Here is a 20,092-nt window from a genome sequence, read left to right as displayed (position 1 = left end):
TTATTATAAATAATAAAATGCAAATATATCCACAAAATAAAAAAATCTATTAAATAATGGATTAACTAAATTAATTCTAAACAATAAAACATGAGAATTAAATATTTTATTATAAAAATAAATCATTATACATTTTACATGGATCTAGTAATCTTTTACTTGTTTATATTCATTTATCTCATCAAATAATTGATTAATTAATTTATTGTAAATAATACAATACAAAAATTTTACACAAAAAATATATTTCTTTACACTATATTACATAGTTTACATAAATGTGCATGTTTTTTAACAAGAGGAATAGTTTTTCTTAAAAGGAATATTTTATTTTTTAAAATGTACTCATTTGTTTAACACCTGTATTTCCCCTCTGGGTCTAAATAAAGCATAACTTATCTATCTCATCTTATTCATTGGCATCCTAAGCACAGAAGTCTGCCATAGAGGCAACAGGCTCACTCTCCTGTGTAACTACATAGCTCTGGATCACCACAAGGAGGAGTCAACTGCACACGTTCTTACTTGGTGAAGTCCAGGAAGGAGATATGGCCATGGTAGAAAGCTGGTTTCATCTCCCTCCATTCAGTCACATTTTTGACAAACCGCACCTGAACCAAGCAAAATACTAATTTGTATGATATATTGCAGTCCATCAATGAATATGAATCCAAAGGCAGTGTACAGTAAACCCCAACGAATAATACAAAATAACTGAAATCTATAGCCTATATTAATACAGTGTTACCTTGACTTAAGAGTGCCCCAACTTCTGAGTTTCACAAGTTAAGAGTTCCTGCTTGGTTGATTTTTTTTTTTTTTTGCTTTGTGTTGCGATCTAAAATTTTTGTTATTTGAAAATTGAGCAGTTATGGTACTGTAATGCCCTCGCATGTGGGTAAGGAGAGCCACAGTTGCCAATGCATTTTCAGTCGTTTATTGAACGGGGCAGACATTCAATCACACAAATGAGAACACTTGCAAGGAGCTGCTGTTGACCACAACTTACACTCAGAAGCTCACACGCAGACTAACCGGCTGAGCTGACTCTGCCTGATCTGATTTCGGCTACTGACGTCACTCACTAGGCCTCTTTGCGCCACACATGCAATATGCAGATACTACAGTATGTACACCAATTAAACTTAGTAAAACTTAAATGATTTTTTAATTATATTTTTATATAATATGGTGCTATTTTTCTATATTAAATACAAAAAAAATAGTGGTGTTTTGGGGGATTAATGGCATTTCAATTCATTTCAGAGGAGAAAATTGATTTGAAATAAGTAAACTTCGAAGTTTCGAGTTTGGTCATAGAACGAACTAAGCTCATAAATCAAGGTACCACTGCAGTTTAAACTGGTGATTTTTTTCACACCTGTGAGGGAGTTGAATCAGTACTTCTAATTTTACAAGTCTCTTTTTTTACCTAATTATCTGTACTCCTACTTAAGTGGAGCGTGTGAGTACTATTTGCCACAACTTGAACGAGTTGAATTAGGACTTCTACAAGAGTCTCTGTAGTATCTGCACTTCTACTTAAGTAAGGATTTGCCATTTCTGAAGGAGTCGATTCAGTACTTCTGGTTTTACAAGAGTCTCTTTTTTTTTTACACAAGTAGCCATACTTCTACTTAAGTATAACGTGTGATTACTTTAAAATGCAATAGACTGTGACCTGGTCCTGTATGGACATGACGGGGTTGTTCTTGGTGGTGTTGATGTGCAAGACGTGGTAGTGGTTCTTCCCACACAGGTCATAGGCGATGTTGGTGAAGGAGGTGCTCGCTGTCTTGGGCACGCGGTTGTAGATGATAACCACTTCGTCGTCGCTCTCGCATGTAGCTGGCCACAACGAGTCCCGCTCCCGAAGGCCGTCCTGGGTGTGCCGCTGCTCGATCTCCCGTACCTCGTGCCGAGCAATGGCCCGCTCTGGAAGAATGACAGGCAGTTCAGTAGAGCTATAAAAAATGTATACAGTTGAAAAAGTACTTAAACCCTTTGGAATTATGTCGATTAGTAAATTAATTGGTCATAAAATGGGATCTGATCTTCATCTAAGTTACAACAACGAAAGAACACATTCTACTAATAAAACTAACAACAATTACAGTGGTGCCTTGAGATACGAGTTTAATTCGTTCCGTGACCACGCTCAATTCAAAACATATATCTCAAACTTTCGTTCCACATTAAAGTTAATGGAAATGCCACTAAACCGTTTCAGCCTCCTAAAAAACCCCAACAGAAAATTTTTGTAATGTGTTTTTTAACAAGGAAACTCGGAGCGTATTGTACTTTACAAAAACATACAGTATAGTAATAACATAATTAAATAGCAAGTGAAGAACTAAACAGTTTGCACATGATGATTAATTCATTGTGACTGTGCGGCTCCTTCCGGTATGTGTACCTTAGTCACCTGGGGGGCAGTAAAATGCAGACATATGGATATATACGGAGACGGAGGAGATAGTCAAAACTCCTCAGTAAGCTAAAGTAATATTTGTCAATTTCTGTGGAGGGTAAAAAATATATGATATATATGCCTTTGAGTAATGTTATAGTCTGTCTACGTGTTGCCTCACCATTTGTGTTTAAATATCTGTTGCTTAAAGGGTTATAACACTGCGACGGCGACTCCAATGCCATTCGTTACCACTTCTATAGCGTTTTACTTTTTTTTTAGCATTAAGCTCAGCAGCCTGGTAGTGGCATTAAACAGCTTAAAGCCTCTTTTTTGAAGAATTGTTCAAATTTCACTATTTCCCAAAGTGCTGCTTGTTGTGAAGTGAGTTGAGTTTAGTTCACTGCCACCAAACAGCGCACATATCTTAAAGTTTTGCTTGAAAGTCAAAGCAAAAAAATCAGCACAACCACTGCTAGTATCTCGTAAAATGTGTAAGTCAGAGCTCTCATATCTTAAGATGCCACTGTCTATGATTCTGTTTTTACTGAACACAACAGAAACAGTCACAGTGGGGTATTAAAAAGTATGTGAAAACCAAGACTAATGATTAATCCAAGAGGTAACTGGAGTCAGAAGTGAACCAACCTAGAGTCCAATCAATGTGACCCGATTGGATGCATTGGTTAAAGCTGCCCTGCCCTCTGAAAAACTTAATTTGCTATGCATAAGAAGTGAATCATGCCTCGCAAAATAGAGCTCTCCGAACATCTACAATTAAGAATTGTTAACTTGCATGAAATTGGAAAAGTTTTTTTTTTTATATAAACAGCAACAACAACTATCTCTTAAAGCCTTGCTGTTCATCAGTCCATGGTAAGACAAGCTGTCTCTAAATAATGAAAATTCAGCGCTGTTGCTCCTCTCCCTCGGAGTAGTCGTCCTGTAAATCAGAATCAGAATCAGAATCATCTTTATTTGCCAAGTATGTCCAAAACACACAAGGAATTTGTCTCCGGTAGTTGGAGCCGCTCTAGTACAACAGACAGTCAATTTACAGAACACTTTGGAGACATAAAGACATTGACAAAAAACAATTGTGCAAAAAGATGCAGACCCCTCCAGCACTTAGAGCAGTTCGAATGACTAATATTGCAATAGTCCGGTGCAATGACCATTGTGCAAAGGGCGCCGAGACTTCAAGGAGTGTATGCGGTTTAAAGTGACGAGTCGTGCGATCATCTGGGACAATGTCGGTTGTGCAAATGTTACAGATACTCCTCAATCAGTGTGCAAATGGAGCAGATGCGACTCTGGCATGAGTGGCCAGTATATGCAAATAGTGCAGCATGGCGAGACAACTACAGTGAGTGCACGAGTAATACATAATTGGCTCAAGTCAAAAAATTGCCAGCTTGCTGTAATGGAATTATAGGTTAGGTGTTTAAGAAGTTGATCGCAAGAGGGAAGAAGCTGTTGGAATGTCTACTAGTTCTAGTTTGCATTGATCGGTAGCGCGTACCTGAGGGAAGGAGCTGGAAGAGCTGGTGACCGGGGTGCGGAGGGTCCGAGAGGATTTTGCACGCCCTTGTCTTAGTTCTGGCAGCGTGCAAGTCCTCAATGGTGGGTAGGGGGGTACCGACAATCCTTTCAGCAGTTTTGATTGTCCGTTGGAGTCGGAGTTTGTCCTTTTTTGTAGCAGCACCAAACCAGACTGTGATGGAAGAACACAGGACTGATTCGATGACCGCTGTGTAGAACTGTCTAAGCAGCTCCGGTGGCAGGCCGTGCTTTCTCAGAAGCCGCAGGAAGTACATCCTCTGCTGGGCCTTTTTGAGGATGGAGTTGATGTTGTCGCCCACTTCAGGTCCTGAGAGATTGTAATTCCCAGGAACTTGAAGGTCTCGACGGTTGACACAAGGCAGCTGGACAACGTGAGGGGCAGCTGTGGCGAAGGATGCCTCCTGAAGTCCACGATCATCTCTACAGTCTTGGGCGTGTTCAGCTCCAGGTTGTGTCGGCCGCACCACAGCTCCAGCCGCTCCACTTCCTGTCGATATGCAGACTCGTCACCGTCCTTGATGAGGCCGATGACAGTGGTGTCATCTGCAAACTTCAGGAGTTTGACAGTCGGGTTCGCTGAGGTGCAGTCGTTCGTGTAGAGAGAGAAGAGCAGCGGGGAGAGGACACAACCTTGGGGCGCCCCAGTGCTGATGCTGCGTGTGGATGAGGTGGCCTCCCCCAGCCTGACCTGCTGTGTCCTGCCCGTCAGAAAGCTGTAAATCCACTGGCAGATGGCAGGTGAGACGCTGAGCTGGAGAAGCTTGGTTGAAAGGAGTTCAGGGATGATGGTGTTGAACGCTGAGCTGAAGTCCACAAACAGGATCCTCGTGTAGGTCCCTGCACTGTCGAGGTGTTCTAGGATGAAGTGCAGTCCCATGTTGACTGCATCATCCGCAGACCTGTTCGCTTGGTAGGCAAACTGCAGGGGGTCCAGCAGGGGACCTATGACACTCTTGAGGTGTTCCAGCACGTTACGTTCAAAGGACTTCATGACCACAGATGTCAAAGCGACAGGCCTGTAGTCATTCAGACCCGAGATTGCAGGTTTCTTGGGGACTGGAATGATGGTGGAGCGTTTGAAACAGGATGGAACTTCGCACATTTCCAAAGATCTATTGAAGATCTGAGTGAAGACTGAGTGAAGACTGGAGCTAAAAAGGTGACTAAAGGTGACTACGAGAGCACAGTGCAGAATGCTCAACACTATTTCCGCAGTGCTACTGGTGAGCTACTCTGTGGAGAGATTAAACCAAAGTTGAGTTGTTCGGAAAGGACACACAGTACTTGTGTGGAGGAAAAAAGGCACAAGACACCAGAGAGACTGCTGAGAATAACTTGCGACAACAGGGCCTGTGCGCATTTTTACCAGACGGAAAAATTAAGTTCAGCAAGGCATTTTGTAGAAGCTCTCAGTATTATGCAGAGCACACCATTGGAAATTGCAACAACAATAATAAATACTATAATAATACTAATAAAAAAATTAACTGGTGTTGGAAACTCGCATTAAATAGTGCATGTGGACCTCATGTTAGTTTTTGAGAAGACAGAATATATTAGGTGTCATAATGGCTCACTGAACAAAAAAACCCTGTGCTCTCCTACCAAATGCTCCCTCTCTTTGTTTATTCTGGTCATCAGCGTGCAAAATGTCTCAAAGGCCTGTTAAAACCATACTCAGACAACTTTCTATATACCTATGTAAAATCAAAAACTAAAATCACGTGGTTATGCAAGTGTGCTTATATAGTAAGTGGGGCTGTTCAGATTGAAACACATGTTAAAGAGTCAGTAAACGTCAGCCTTTTTTTCGGCTCCACATGGAGCCCGAGTCATGATGGAGAGAATTATGAACAGTTCCAAATGCAATCTGTCACAAAGACGTCAGGCATTTTGTTTGAAAGCTCAAGATGAAGAAGACATTTTACCTTTCGCCATGACAATCTCAAAGCATACATCCAAATCCACAAAAGAATGGCTTCACGAGAGGAAAATGTAGGTTTTAGAATGGCCTGGAGCTAAATCCAGTTGAGAGTTGAAAGAGGGCTTTGCACAAGGGATGGCCTTGCAAATTTGGACTGTTTTTCCAAGAAAGAGTGCTCAGACATTAACTCCAAATGTGCCATGCTGATAGACTTCTACCCCCCAAAATTAATGCTGTGATAAAATAAAAAGGTGCTACAACAAAGTACAGTGGTGCCTGGAGACAAGTTTAATTAGATCCGGACCACACATACTTATCTCAAATCACCATTCCCCATTGAAATTAATGGCAAAAATCAATCATTCATTCCAGCCTCCCAAAAAAACAAAAATGTTTGTAATGTGTTTTACAACCCCACTTCCAATGAAGTTGGGACGTTGTGTTAAACATAAATAAAAACAGAATACAATGATATGCAAATCATGTTCAACCTATATTTATTTGAATACACTACAAAGACAAGATATTTAATGTTCAAAGTGATAAACCTGATTGTTTTTTAGCAAATAATCATTAACTTAGAATTTTATGGCTGCAACAGGTTCCAAAAAAAGCTGGGACAGGTGGTAAAAAAGACTGAGAAAGTTGAGGAATGCTCATCAAACACCTTTTTGGAACATCCCACAGGTGAACAGGCTAATTGGGAACAGGTGGGTGCCATGATTGGGTATAAAGAAACTTCCCTGAATTGCTCACTCATTCACAAGCAAAGATGGGCCGAGGTTCACCTCTTTGTGAACAAGTGCGTGAGAAAATATTGCCCCTAGGTGTGAATGTGAGTCCGAATGGATGTTTGTTTATGTGTGCCCTGCGATTGGCTGGCAACCAATTCAGGGTGTACCCCGCCTCCTGCCCGATGATAACTGGGTGAGGCTCCAGCACTCCTGCGACCCTTGTGAGGATAAGCGGCTCAAAAAATGGATGGATGGATGGATGGTTCAGTCCTACTTTAGATCAAATATCTCATTCACCCAGCGTAGGATAGTGTGACTTGATTTACCCCACCAAGATTTATCTACTGGGGTTGAGATGAAAAGATGAAAAAGCTGTGAGACGAGAGCCAGAGGTGACAGGCTGAAGGTGAGAGGTTGGCAGTTTGACAGGTAAGTGACAGTTATTTGAAAGCTAGTGGACATGGGACAAGACATCAATTCACTACAAATGAGGAGGGTGGAAGGGTGGTGTGTGTAAACTGTAGTAGTGTGAAAGGATTCCACACAAAAGCATCCTCTTGCCTTTGTTGTCTGCAGGCTTTTCTTCATCTGAATTCATGGCAGACTGACTGCTGTTGACAACGCTCAGAAAAGCTTGCAGTAAGGACTGGATTGTGTGTGTGTGTTTGTGCATGTGTGAGGAAGAGATGCTGCACAGCACTGGAACCCCTAATATCCGTGGGAGCTCATAGCTGTCACATCCTTGCCACCTTAAAAGCAAGGATTTTCAAACATTTTGGGTCCAGGGATCCCTGACAGTGGAAAAACTTTTCAGTGTTTCCCCATAGCCCTCACGCCAATTAAACATTTCCATATGCACCCTTAAATGCCATTGTAATGTATTTTTTTTCTTGCCATTTTAACCTAAACATTCAGGGCCTGTTTACAGAAATTCCTTGTATATTTGTATAACAATGGTTTCACTACATTTTCTTTGGACCGATGGTGGGTTATTTAGCAGTCACACAAACTATTTTGTTCTTGTTTATTGTAGGCGATTGCTAAATAAGCCACTATGGGGACAAAGAAAGTGTGTAAAGATTGTGTTATTATACTGTGTGCTTTTATTTTGAAGGTCTGACTTTTGACAAAATATGTTACACCAATGTTGTCCGAGTGTTGCAGAGCAGACTGCAGGAATTATTGCCTTGAGTTGTTAATGAAAGCTTGCATTGTGGAATTCGCCCTGTCATCTGTTGAAGCCTTTTACACAATGTATGAAATGCTTCAGGTAAACGCGCATTGATTCCTTTAGAATTGGAGTAATATGCCATGACCTCTTTGTTCTGGTCAGAACCCGAGCTGCAGCATTCTGAATGAGCTGCAGCTGTTTAATGCTCTTTTTAGGGAGTCCAGTCAGAAGACCATTACAATAGACAAGTCTACTTGAGATAAAATCATGGATGAGCTTCTCCTGGTCTGCTTGACACATGCAAGCCTTCACTCTGGATATGTTCTTCAGATGGTAGAAGGCAGTTTTAGTAATTGATTTGATATGACTGTTGAAGGTCAGGTCAGAATCTATCAGAACACCCAGGTTTTAAACTTGGTCTTTGGTTTTTAAAGAGAGTGACTCCAGGTATTTACTAACAGCAATCCTCTTTTCTTTATTGCCAAAAACAATTATCTCTGTTTTATTGTGGTTTAATTGAAGAACATTTGGCTCATCCGGTTATGTATCTGTTTTAGACAGTGACACAACACCTCAATTGAGCTGTAGTAATCTGGAGACACTGCTAGATATAACTGTGTGTCATCTGCATAGCTATGATCGTCCAAATTAAAGTTCTGAAGAATTTGACCCAAGGGTAGCATATACAGGCTAAACAGAAGGTGTCCAAGAACTGACCCTTGAGGGACCCAATAGGTCATTGCCATTCGAGGAGATTGAACACTTCCAATGGTTACAAAATAACTTCTTTCCTCCAGGTAAGACCTGAACCATTTAAGGACTGTTCCATTTAGTCCTACCCATATTTCCAACCTGTTCAGCAGTATATTATGATCTATCGTATCAAAAGCCGCACTGAGGTCCAACAAGACCAGAATTGACACTTTTCCTGAGTCAGTATTCAACCTTATATCATTTAGCACTTTAATAAGAGCAGATTCTGTACTGTGATGAGTTCGGAAACCTGATTAAAATTTGTCAAAAAGTCCGTTTAAGTTAAAGAAATTCGTGAGTTGATTAAAAATAACTTTCTCAACAATCTTGGCTATGAAAGGGAGATTTAAGATGGATCTATAGCTTGCTAACATGGAAGCGTCCAGCGTTCTATTTTTTAGCAGAGGCTTAATGGCAGCTACTTTTAGAAACTTTAGGAAAGCTTTAGGAAACTCGCCTGACTGATGTGAGCAATTGATTATTTGCTGCAAATCAGCTCGCATAGACTTCGCAATAGCTTTGAAAAAGTTAGATGGTATTGGGTCAAGACAGCTCGTTGATGGTTTCAGCTGCTGAGCCGTTTTCTCTACAGTTTTTTGTCAACTGTATCAAAGTCTGACATGGTAATAGAGTATTTCCTGGGTGGCTTCAGAAGTAGTATCATTTTATCATTGTGCTGATTTGTGCTGATATTTAACCCGATGGATTGTATTTTTTCACTAAAATAACAAGCAAATTCATTGCATTTATCTGCTGTTCAGAGTTTTGTAGCAATCTGATTTCGGGGGGAGGTGGGGCGGGGCTTGTGAGCTTGTCAACCACAGCAAACAGATTGCAAGTATTGTTGAAGTTCTTACTGATGATTTCAGAAAAGTGTTGCTGTCTAGCCCTGACTAACTCCTGGTTAAAATTAGAAAGACTGTCAAGGTCATAGTCAATTTGGAGTTTAGTTTTTCTCCACTTACATTCTGCTTTCCTACACTTTGATTTAGAGGTCTTTACGATCATTGTGCTCCTCCACGCTGTTCTAGGTCGCCTCATGATTGTCTTAGTCTTAATAGGAGCGACAGCATTCATGACATTTGAGATTTTACAGGTGAAATTATCCAAAAGTTCATCAACTGTCTCAGCATTCACAGTTTGTGGCACAGCAATGGTCTCCATAAACTTAGTGGTGGTACATTTATGTACCGTATTTTCACGACCATAAGGCGCACTTAAAAGTCTTAAATTTTCTCCGAAATGGACGGGGCGCCTTATAATGCAGCACGCCTTATGTGTGCACCGAGTTCCAACATCTATAAATGTTGTTGTGTGATGAGCGCTCCGCTTGACTTGTTTTTTTAAATTTTATTTTGTTATTTTTTTTAGCATTTCCTGCTGACACGCTGGTTACACAGAGGAAAAGCGGACGTGGGGAGGGTGCGAGAAGGAGGACGGTAAAGCCACGACCCCGTGCCAGGGTGTTTTTTTTTCTTTTAACCGCTTGACGGACTGGGAGCATTTCCGGGGTGTGCATTGTGCAAAACGACATCGGTTTGGCTAAGGACCCCCGAAAATGTAATCTACGATGAGAGCACCTACGAAGCACAGTTTAAACTGCAAGCTATCAGTTACGCGGAGGAACATTGGAATCGAGCAGCCGCGAGAGAATTCAAGATCAATGAATCCATGGTTCACAACTGGAGGAAGCAGGAAAACGAGCTTCGCCAAGTCAAGAAGACGAAGCTGAGTTTCTGCGGAAAAAAAAGAAAAACAAAACGTGGAAACAAGGCGAGGTGGCCCGAGTTGGAAGACCTACTCGGGCAAAGGATTAATGAGCAAAGAACAGTCGGGAGACGCGTCTCTAGTCACCATTCGACTGAGTGCAATAACTCTGGGCTTGCCATCAATCCGTGAGGCTTGACGAACCGCTGGACATCCGTGTAAACAGGGCGTTCAAAGTGAAGTGAGCGCCGTGGGAGCCTAGGATGACAGCGAACACAGCTTTACTAAAACTAGGAGGCAGCGCCCGGCGAGTTACGCCACAATTTGTGAATGGATTGTGGATGCTTGTTCGAGTTTTCGCACAGCAACGAGACTGACTCGAACCTGGTGTGTTTGATTGAGAACTTGCCCAGCTGTTCATTTCGGATACAGAAGATGAGGACTTTGATGGATTTGTGGATGAGGATTGATAAACAAAATAACGTGAGTACATTGTTAAATACTTCAATAAAGTACAACCGAACTCAGTTTTGCTCCCGCTGTCACGGGTGTGTGTTCCGGTTGTTGTTTCCCCCCTGTCTCGTGCCAACCTGCTCCTGAGAGCATCTTCACCACCTGTGCCTCGTTCACCCTAATTATCCCTTGCATTTAACCTCGTGTCTCATTATTTCTAGTCGTCAGTTCGTTCTACTTTGTCATCGCGTTCCAGCATTCCTTGTTTCCACGTCACAGACTCGCAGTAAGACTAGACCCTGTTCCGATTTTCGACTTCGCCTTTTTGCCTCACGTTTTTGGATACTGTTGCCTTTTTTGGATTGCCTGTCTGTGTACCGACCTCTGCCTGTATATTAAACCTCTCTTTTTGAAACTGTCCATTTGTTTTGGAGTCGTGCATTTTTGGGTCCTATCCTCTGTTCCGTTCATGACAGAACGAACTGGCCATAACATAGACCCAGCAGACTCAGACCCGGTGCGCAAGCGCAGGGTGTCAGATTACACGATTGAGTTTCGCATTCTAGCAGCTGAGAGTCAGTGGAATAATAGGGCACTGCTCGATGCATTTTTTCCAAGGACTATACCCCGCCGTCAAGGATCAATTGGTCCCGCTCGACCTGCTGACCAACTTGGACACTCTCATCGCTCTTGCCGTAAAGATCGACAAAAGACTTTTGGATCGCGAGCTGGACAGAGTTCAGTGGAGGGCTTGGTTGCCGCGCACTTGGAGGACGAGCCCCGGTGACCAGCCAAACCGAGGCAGATCCCCTGTTTCCGGTCTCAACCCACTGACTAGCATCACCACGGATGAATCCATGCAACTGGACAGGTTCCGTCTCTCCCCTGAGGAACGTCAACGCCGGCTGAGGGAAGGGCGATGTTTCTACTGCGGGCAGTTGGGTCATTCCGTGAGCAACTGTCATGTCAAGGATGCCGGTGCCAGTAGCAAGGGCACGGGAGCGGTGAGTCTAAATTTCATTTAGGAAGACCCTACCCGGGTTCTTCCTAAAGTGACACTATGCTCTCCTGATCAAGAAATTTATACACCTGTATTAATTGACTCTGGTTCTGACGCAAACTTACACAACTCCCTCCCCGTTAGACGAATGTACCATAGAACCTTTCAAATACAACGGCACCGCAACACCTATGCTGCAGACGGCAGTTTTATGAGCAAGATCACTTACCGCACCCAAACACTCACATTGACATTTCCTGATTCCCACTCGGAACGCATTAGTTTTCATGTTTTTGACGCCATGAATCATGACCTTATTTTAGGGAATCCATGGTTGAAATTACATAACCCCCGCATTGACTGGTCCTCTGGGCAGGTTATGTCATGGGGCAGCAATTGCGCCCAGAACTGTTTCAAGCCTCAATGTGATTTTCAGGACGATGTTTCAAATGACAATCCTCAGACCCCATCTGGGGATCCTGACTTATCTCAGGTGCCCACCTGTTACCAGGACATTAAAGACGTTTTTTCCAAGTCCAAGGCCAAATCTCTTCCACCCCACAGAAGGAGTATGTGAATGAATCACTGGCAGCCGTGATTATTCTCCCTGCGGGAGCCAGATTCTTCTTTGTGGACAAGAAGGACATGACACTGTATCGATTACCGGGGTCCCAACAACATAATCATGAAAAACAGGTACCCTCTTCCTCTCATCTCCACCGGCTTTGAGGTCCTGGAGGGAGCCAAGGTTTTCACCAAACTTGACTTAAGAAATGCATATCATCTAGTCAGGATAAGGGAGGGGGATGAATGGAAAACAGCATTCAACACACCAACGGGACATTACGAGTATTTGGTGATGCCTTTTGGACTAACTAACGCTCCCGCTGTATTCCAGAACTTTGTCAATTATGTCTTGCGTGACATGTTGAATGTATACGTTTTTGTATATTTGGATGATATTTTGATATTCTCCCCAGATGAGGAGACTCACATCATTCATGTCCGCTCTGTATTGCAGCAGTTACTGCAGAACAAACTTTATGTCAAGGCTGAGAAATGTGAGTTCCACAAGGCGTCCATTTCTTTTCTGGGGTTCGTGCTGACTCCAGGTGAAATCAAAATGGACGCTTGCAAAATTGATGCCGTTACTAATTGGCCCACTCCCACGTCACGCAAAGACGTACAAAGGTTCTAAGGGTTCGCTAATTTCTACAGAAAGTTCATTAGGAATTTCAGTTCTCTTAAATCGAGCTTTACCTCCGCTCCCATCCTCACTTTGCCAGATCTCAAACAGCAGTTTGTGGTAGAAGTTGATGCGTCTGATGCCGGTATAGGAGCAGTGCTCTCCTAGAAATGTCTCAAGGATAGTAAGTTACATCCTCTCTCCAAAAAACTGACCCCAGCCGAGAGAAATTATGACATTGGTGACCGTAAACTGCTGGCAGTCAAGGTGGCTTTGGTGGAGTGGAGGCACTGGCTAGAGGAGGCACATACTCCGTTTTTATTATGGACAGATCACAAGAACCTGGAATATCTTAAGTCTGCTAAGAGATTAAATGCGAGGCAGGCTAGATGGGCTTCACAAGATTCAATTTCACGTTATCCTACCGACCTGGTTCTAAAAATGGTAAGCCAGATGCTTTATTGCGCATTTTCTGCGTAGAGAATTATTTGTCTGACCTTGAAACCATTTTGCCCAAGTCATGTTTCGTTTCTGCTTTTGTTTGGCACATTGAGACTGTGGTAAAGGATGCTCTGAAGAACACTCTTAGCCCTGAAAATTGCCCTGAAAACAGGCTTTATGTGGTTCCGACCTTAAGGGGAAGAGTCATTCACTGGGCTCACACTAACCGGACTGTATGTCACCCAGGCATTGCCAAGACTCAATCTGTGGTCGAACAGCGCTTTTGGTGGCCCAATTTTAGAAGGGATGTTACCAATTATGTCAATGCTTGCCACGTATGTGCTCCTTCTGGGGAGTTGCAACCCCTGCCAATACCACAACGTCCTTGGTCAGACATCTCCGTAGACTTTGTGATGGGATTACCGGCCTCGAAAGCAAATGCCACCATTCTCACAGTCGTGGACAGATTCTCTAAGATGGCACACTTCATTGCACTTCCGAAACTCCCCTCAGCTAAAGACACTGCCGAGTTAATGATACATAAGGTATTCAAGTTCCATGGTTTCCCCAAGAATGTGGTATCTGATAGGGGTCCCCAATTCATTTCGCAATTTTGGAAGGAGTTTTGCAATCTCATAGGTGCTACCTTCAGTCTGTCATCTGGGTTTCACCCCGAAACCAACTGACAAACCGAGAGGCTGAACCAGGACCTGGAGACTGGGCTCCGATGTCTCGCTTCACAGGAGCCACAATCCTGGTCTCAGAAACTGGTTTGGGTCAAATTCTCTCACAATTCCCTCCCCTCTGCATCCACTGGTCTATCGCCTTTTCACGTTGTGCATGGTTACCAACCATCTCTATTTTCAAAGTGGGTCAGGGTTTAGCTCTCCACAAAGCATATTCCACTCCGGGTGGAGTCCAGGAAGGTTGCTCCCAGGTTCATTGGGCCCTTCCCCATCACAAAGATCATCAACCCTGTCACCGTGAAGCTTAGGCTCCCAAGGTCGATGCGGGTCCACCCAGCTTTTCACGTCAGCCTGCTCAAGCCCGCCCGGAATTACCCTCTGGTTCCATCTTCCAGACCCCCTCCTCTCCCCTGGTTGGTGGATGGGGGCCCTGTCTTCACTGTGAGGTGGCTGTTGTCGTCTCGTCGGAGGGGGTTTCAATATCTGGTGGACTGGGAGGGCTACAGGCCCGAGGAACGTTCTTGGGTGCTGTCTGCGTTTATCGTGGATGACTCGCTCACTCGGGACTTCCACGTTGTGCATCCGGGGTCTCCGGGGCCGTCTGGGGCCTTCACTGAAGGGACTGCAAGCTCATGCTCCTGCGATGGGAACATTGGAGGTTGGTAGCCTAAGGAGCATTGACAAGGGGACATGGCCAAGGAGCTGTGCAAAACGCTCTCCAAACGAGGTGAATTGGGGGCCCCTTTCAGAGACTATATCAGATGGGATGCCATGCAGGCAGAAAACGTGCTGGACCAACAGCTCGGCAGTCTCCTTGGCAGATGGAAGCTTGGAAAGTGCCAGGAAGTGTGCTGCTTTGGAAAACATGTCCACCACAGTGAGAATGACTGTGTTCCCATTTGACAGGGGAAGCCCAGAAATGAAGTCCAGGCCCAGATTGTACAAAAATGAGGGCACATGAAAACCAAAGTTGCATTGTACTTGGTATCACTTTACCACCACTTACCCCACGCACAAAATTGCCTCACTTCCCCTTCTCTTCCACCTGCCTGTGCAGTTATAAATATTGCCCCTGATCAAAGCTGTATCTGGTTACAGATGGAGCTGCACTGCTCCCGTGTCTGGCGCACACGTGGAGTTACGCCAGGTGGCTGCAAAATGATGTCTGGCTGACAGCAACAATTGTAATGGAGACATTCATTCACACGGCAGCCAACATCGGTAGCAGCAGCAACAACAGTTGCAATGGTCGAACTTTACGGCCTGGGGCTCACGCATCCTTTCTTGGATTATTTTTATGAGTGGGGTGCTAGGAAAGCTGGCTGTGATAGTCAAAGGAGTAGCAGTGAGTCTAAACTGCAACAATGCTGGTAATAAATATTAAATGCCAGTTGAGCACAAGGCATCTAAAGACTTTTAAATGTAATAATATTAAAACGCAATGATAGCCATGTTTGTTTCACAGTCATCATTATTTGAAGCCTGTGAAGAAAGGTTTCAATTTTATTTCAAATTGTTACACTGGGAAATGCTACACTGCAAATAGTAAAATCCAACCAAGATTAAATATCTCAAATAAAGACAAAATATGCTTGCTTTTTTTAGGTTTACTGTGTTTGCTCGTGTCAAGAAAGCCTTCCTGTTCAGGTCATAGGTGTAATAAAATACCACAAAATAAATAAATGAAAGTATTGAACATGTGAGACATTCATTCCTGTTCAACAGAAGAGTTGGTTTTTAACCCTCAATGCTCTATGGGTGTATTTTGTAATTCAGGGATTATTAACTCACTCACTGCCGTGGATGTTCATATTCGTATACGGGAATCCAACCGTTTACTGCCACCCACGTACTGTATATATTCACCAAGTACAATTTTCAACTGGTAGGCGAGGAAGAGGGTTTGTAAACCACTGTGATGACTAACAGATCCCTGTAGATGGCGGCATTGCATTGGATTTCAGATCAGCACAGGTTTTGAGTGGAAGATAAAGATTAGGCGGTGAACCTCGCCTTTCCCGTCGATTATGAGTGAGAGAAATCCCAACACGTTGGAAGTCGCACAAGTTGAGGCAGCTTCAACCCGAACAGAGTACAGTTTGTATGGTATATGCATGGTATAAACAGAGTATGTATGGTAGGTATTAGATAGCGTGTGTCGTGATCATGAGAAGAGATGACGTGATGTATGGAGTGAATGAGGAACACCATGTAAAAAAGTCACTGACGTTCAACTCGAGCCATGCGGTACGTCAGCGTCGCTCACGGCGCGTTTCCTAGTTGTATATCTGTAAATCCATTGTTTTGTCATCAAAAGCCCTTTCTCAGTTTTAGTTTGAGGTGTCAGAAAAGTCAAGTAGATTAGTGTCAAAGTCACTGTTTTGCTTGACGTTTCTTTTCGCAAAAAACTCATTTTCACCGTTTTGTTTTTTATTTGTTCAGAAACTGGGACTTTTGGTAACACAAACCCATGTTCCACAGAAAAAGCAAGAAAGAAGAGAGTCTACTCTTCTACAGTATTTTCACAGAACACAATATTATGTGGGTCTTCAAAGATCAGTCAAACTGCTCTAAAACAGCTGGCAGTGATTTGAAAAGATACTTTAAATTTTATGATGATTTAAATCTCTGACCAGAACAAACTCATATTCAGCCTCTTTGCATTGGAAAGGATTTAAAAAGGCCAAAACAGAGGTCAAGAATTTTACACCATAGATAAAAAGAGGGCAAAAGTTTCTCATGTTTATAATTTACACAATGAATTGAGTTTTTCTCTTTTCTTCTGACTGGACACACAGGAGACCATCCATATTAACACGAACCTCAGAGGTCTTAGAGGGATCCCAGACTTTTTACGAAGAACAATGAGAAAAGCTCGGGGGTAACCGTGTCTCTACCAACAACGTCTAAACTATGCTAAGAGGCCTCGAAAGCTCTCGCTAAAGACTTTTTTTTGTGCCAAATTTCCAAACAGGGAAGGACAAAGACAGCTTCTTGGGCTTTGTAGAAGACGCCCCATTCATTACCAGACTACTTGGCACAAACCTCCATATCAGGGGGCAGCACACATACGCACAAAACTAAGCTTAGCGGTCCCATCTGAGGTCATTTAATTAGACGACAAAAGGCCGAATTACTATGGCCACACAGCGGGCCTCCTTTCATTGCACATTTCTGCCACTTCCTCCCCTCGAGCCGTCTCTGTGCATTAAAAGCCAATTATGAACCGTGAATCCAACACGGGTCTTAAACACTGTGACAACTACAAGCCTATTACCCTCCCCAGTTTTCATTCGCACCCGGAGACAGCAGGGAGACAAAGTGCTTGTAGTTGAACATATTTACTGAGGCAATTTCGCGGCCGATTAGAGACAAGCATTTGGAGTCATCATTCATATTTTGGCACCAGATCTGCGAAAATGGGACAGGCCGTCATGTACAACTGCTGCTGCGTCACTCGTGATGGGATACTAAAAGATCATAAATCTATCATCTTTGCTTCTTTCCCGGGAGAGGGTTAGCCCCCTTGAACCGAGGCCTTGGGTTAGGTGGGTAATAGAGGTTGGCTATCAGGGGCCTGACTGAGGTGCACAGCTTTTCCCGTTCTGCTCGGATGCCGCTGGATTGCAAAATCAATGACGGATGACATAGAAGAGACTTGGCCGGCCGGCTGGCTGCTTTATAAAAAATGGCATTCATCGAATGCTGGTGGTTGTGCGGATCCCTCTGCACGGTCTTGGACTGTTATACGACAAACATGACAAACATTTGGATAATGGGAGCGTGTCGGAAAATTGCTGCTACAGTGTTAGGAGCCCTGCTGTCTGGCAGCTTTTTTGTGGAACAGATATCTACTTATCATTAAACCATTAGCATTATTGCCAATTACAGTCAATTTTGAACGTTTCTTAAAAACAAAAAAAAAACAAATTCAACAAACAAAAAGAGGCCAGTTACCTCAATTCAACCTTTGCGAATTACCGTGATCTGGTGACTAAGAATCTCAACAGGAAAACAAAATTTTTAAGCAAGCACACTGGTATTTTGTGACAAGTTAAAAATGACATAGGCAATCCTGCCATTAGGCTAAAATTATGTAGATACTACTACCGTACTGTTCGTACTACAAGGCTCACCGGACTATAAGGCGCACTGCCAATGAACGGGTTTATTTTCATACACAAGGCGCACCGGATTATAAGGCGCATCAAGCGAAACAAAACAGTCAGATAAGTCACTTACACACATACACACACGCACACACACCCTAATATTATGTTGAAGCACAGGAAGTACCGTAATTTCTCGTGTATAATGCACATTCTTTCCCCCAAAAAATTGTCAAAAGTCAATAGTGCGCATTATATATACATAGGTATAGGAGAAAATGAAAACGACTTTCACATTTTATAAATGTATGCCGCCATCTAGAGGTTATGAAAAAGCTGTACACTTTCATTCCAATATGCCCCCCCCCCCAGATGTTATGAAAAAGTTGCACAAATTCATTCTAGTATGCCACCTAGAGGTTATGAAAAAAGTGTAGCCTTTCATTCCAATATAATAGGGGTACATTTGACTGCATATATGTACAGTTGTGCTCATAAGTTTACATACCCAGGCCGAATTTGTGAAATATTGTTTGTTTGTTTTTTTAAATACAACTGATGACTGAACAACAACCATCATTAATTACTTTATGGTTATGTTTTGTTTAATCATAATGCTTTTCTGAAATGCTCGACAGTTGTATTTGAATCTCATTAAAATAAAATGTGTTCCGTCTGGTACTTCATGTTTTATTTAAAGAATTGTACACATCTTACAAATTCTGCCTGGGTAATCAAACATATGAACACAAATGTGTGTTTTCTCATTTACTAAATAAAAGTAGGGCTGTGAATTTGAAAATAGGAGCAAGTAAATAAAAACAAAGTATTATGTGTTCAAATAAAGTGCTTAACTTCAGAATAATTATTTGAACAAACTAACAAAATACAGATAATACTTCATGTTTTGATCATATGGGTAGAAGCAAAATCATGCATTCTAATAATGCACGATTCATAGGTTGAAGGGTTTTCCAGAATTTTGAGGTCAACTTTGGGGGTGCGCATTATACACGAGGAATTACGGTATTACTCCACGAGGCTCCTCACTACGGTAGCCGTAATGCTACGACAATCCGGCTTCGTAGTTTACCAAAGTCATAGTAAAACATTTTGAGAGATTTTTGAGTGCCGTGTACCACATCAAATCGGTTCGAGATCAGTAAGCACAACCAGAATTCATACATAAGGCATTATAAAGCGCACTTTTGATTTTTGAGAAAATTTAAGGATTTTAATTGCGCTTTATAGTCCTAAAACGATATATTGTGGAAATATGTGGTTTATTTTATTTTTTTTACCTAAATTGTCATTGTTTTTATAGGTTTTTATAGCTTCTACAGTAATACAAATACTGTAAAGCAGTGATTCTCAATGCATGGTCCTACAGAAGTACGCGAAACATTTGTGAATTAAATGTTCAAACTGGGCATAATCTAACAGTGGTTTAAACCTCCCTTTTTTTTCATTTTTTCATCCTGGGTCTGTGGATTAGCAGAGGAAGCGGCAGTGAAGTCCGATGACACACGGGCATTAATGCCCAATGAAATAGAGCAGAACCTGCGCCACTATTGTTATCCGAGTGATGACAAGCAAACACGCTTTGAGAGCGACGCCTCCGTACAACAGACGGCTGCAGCGCAAAACTGACAAATAAATGAGGCTGTTTTGTTGGAGCGATTTAGAGAGATGCTCACACAAAAATGGCTTTGTCACTTTAAAGCAGGGGTGTTGAAAGTCTGGCCCGTCATCCATTTTTTTAGTGGCCTGCAGGATGTATGAAAAACATTTGACACTGAGCTCCAAGGCCCCTGATGACGACTACTACAGTGGTGCCTTGAGATAAGATCTAAACATTCAGATCCTAAATCATCTATATGCATGGAAATGAATGGAAATGCCAATAACCGATTCAAGCCCCCCCACCACCCAAAAAAATAATGTTTTAATGAGAA

The 20,092-nt window shown here is 42.6% G+C and overlaps 1 protein-coding gene across 1 annotated transcript in view; it reads right to left on the bottom strand.

The window, feature by feature from the left end:
- Nucleotides 1–20,092, bottom strand: part of hs2st1a (heparan sulfate 2-O-sulfotransferase 1a) — a 55,226-nt gene that overhangs the window by 9,092 nt on the left and 26,042 nt on the right. The window contains exons 2-3 of the mRNA XM_061693923.1: nt 1,682–1,935; nt 526–611 (exon numbers count right to left, since the gene is read on the bottom strand). Coding sequence (XP_061549907.1) covers nt 526–611; nt 1,682–1,935 — 340 coding nt within the window. The remainder of the gene's footprint in view (nt 1–525; nt 612–1,681; nt 1,936–20,092) is intronic.

The sequence above is a fragment of the Phycodurus eques genome, chromosome 13 (genome assembly GCF_024500275.1).
Source record: "Phycodurus eques isolate BA_2022a chromosome 13, UOR_Pequ_1.1, whole genome shotgun sequence".
NCBI classification, from domain to species: Eukaryota; Metazoa; Chordata; class Actinopteri; order Syngnathiformes; family Syngnathidae; genus Phycodurus; species Phycodurus eques.
Note: the sequence above shows the minus strand (reverse complement) of the source record. Positions and strands in the feature narration are given on the sequence as shown.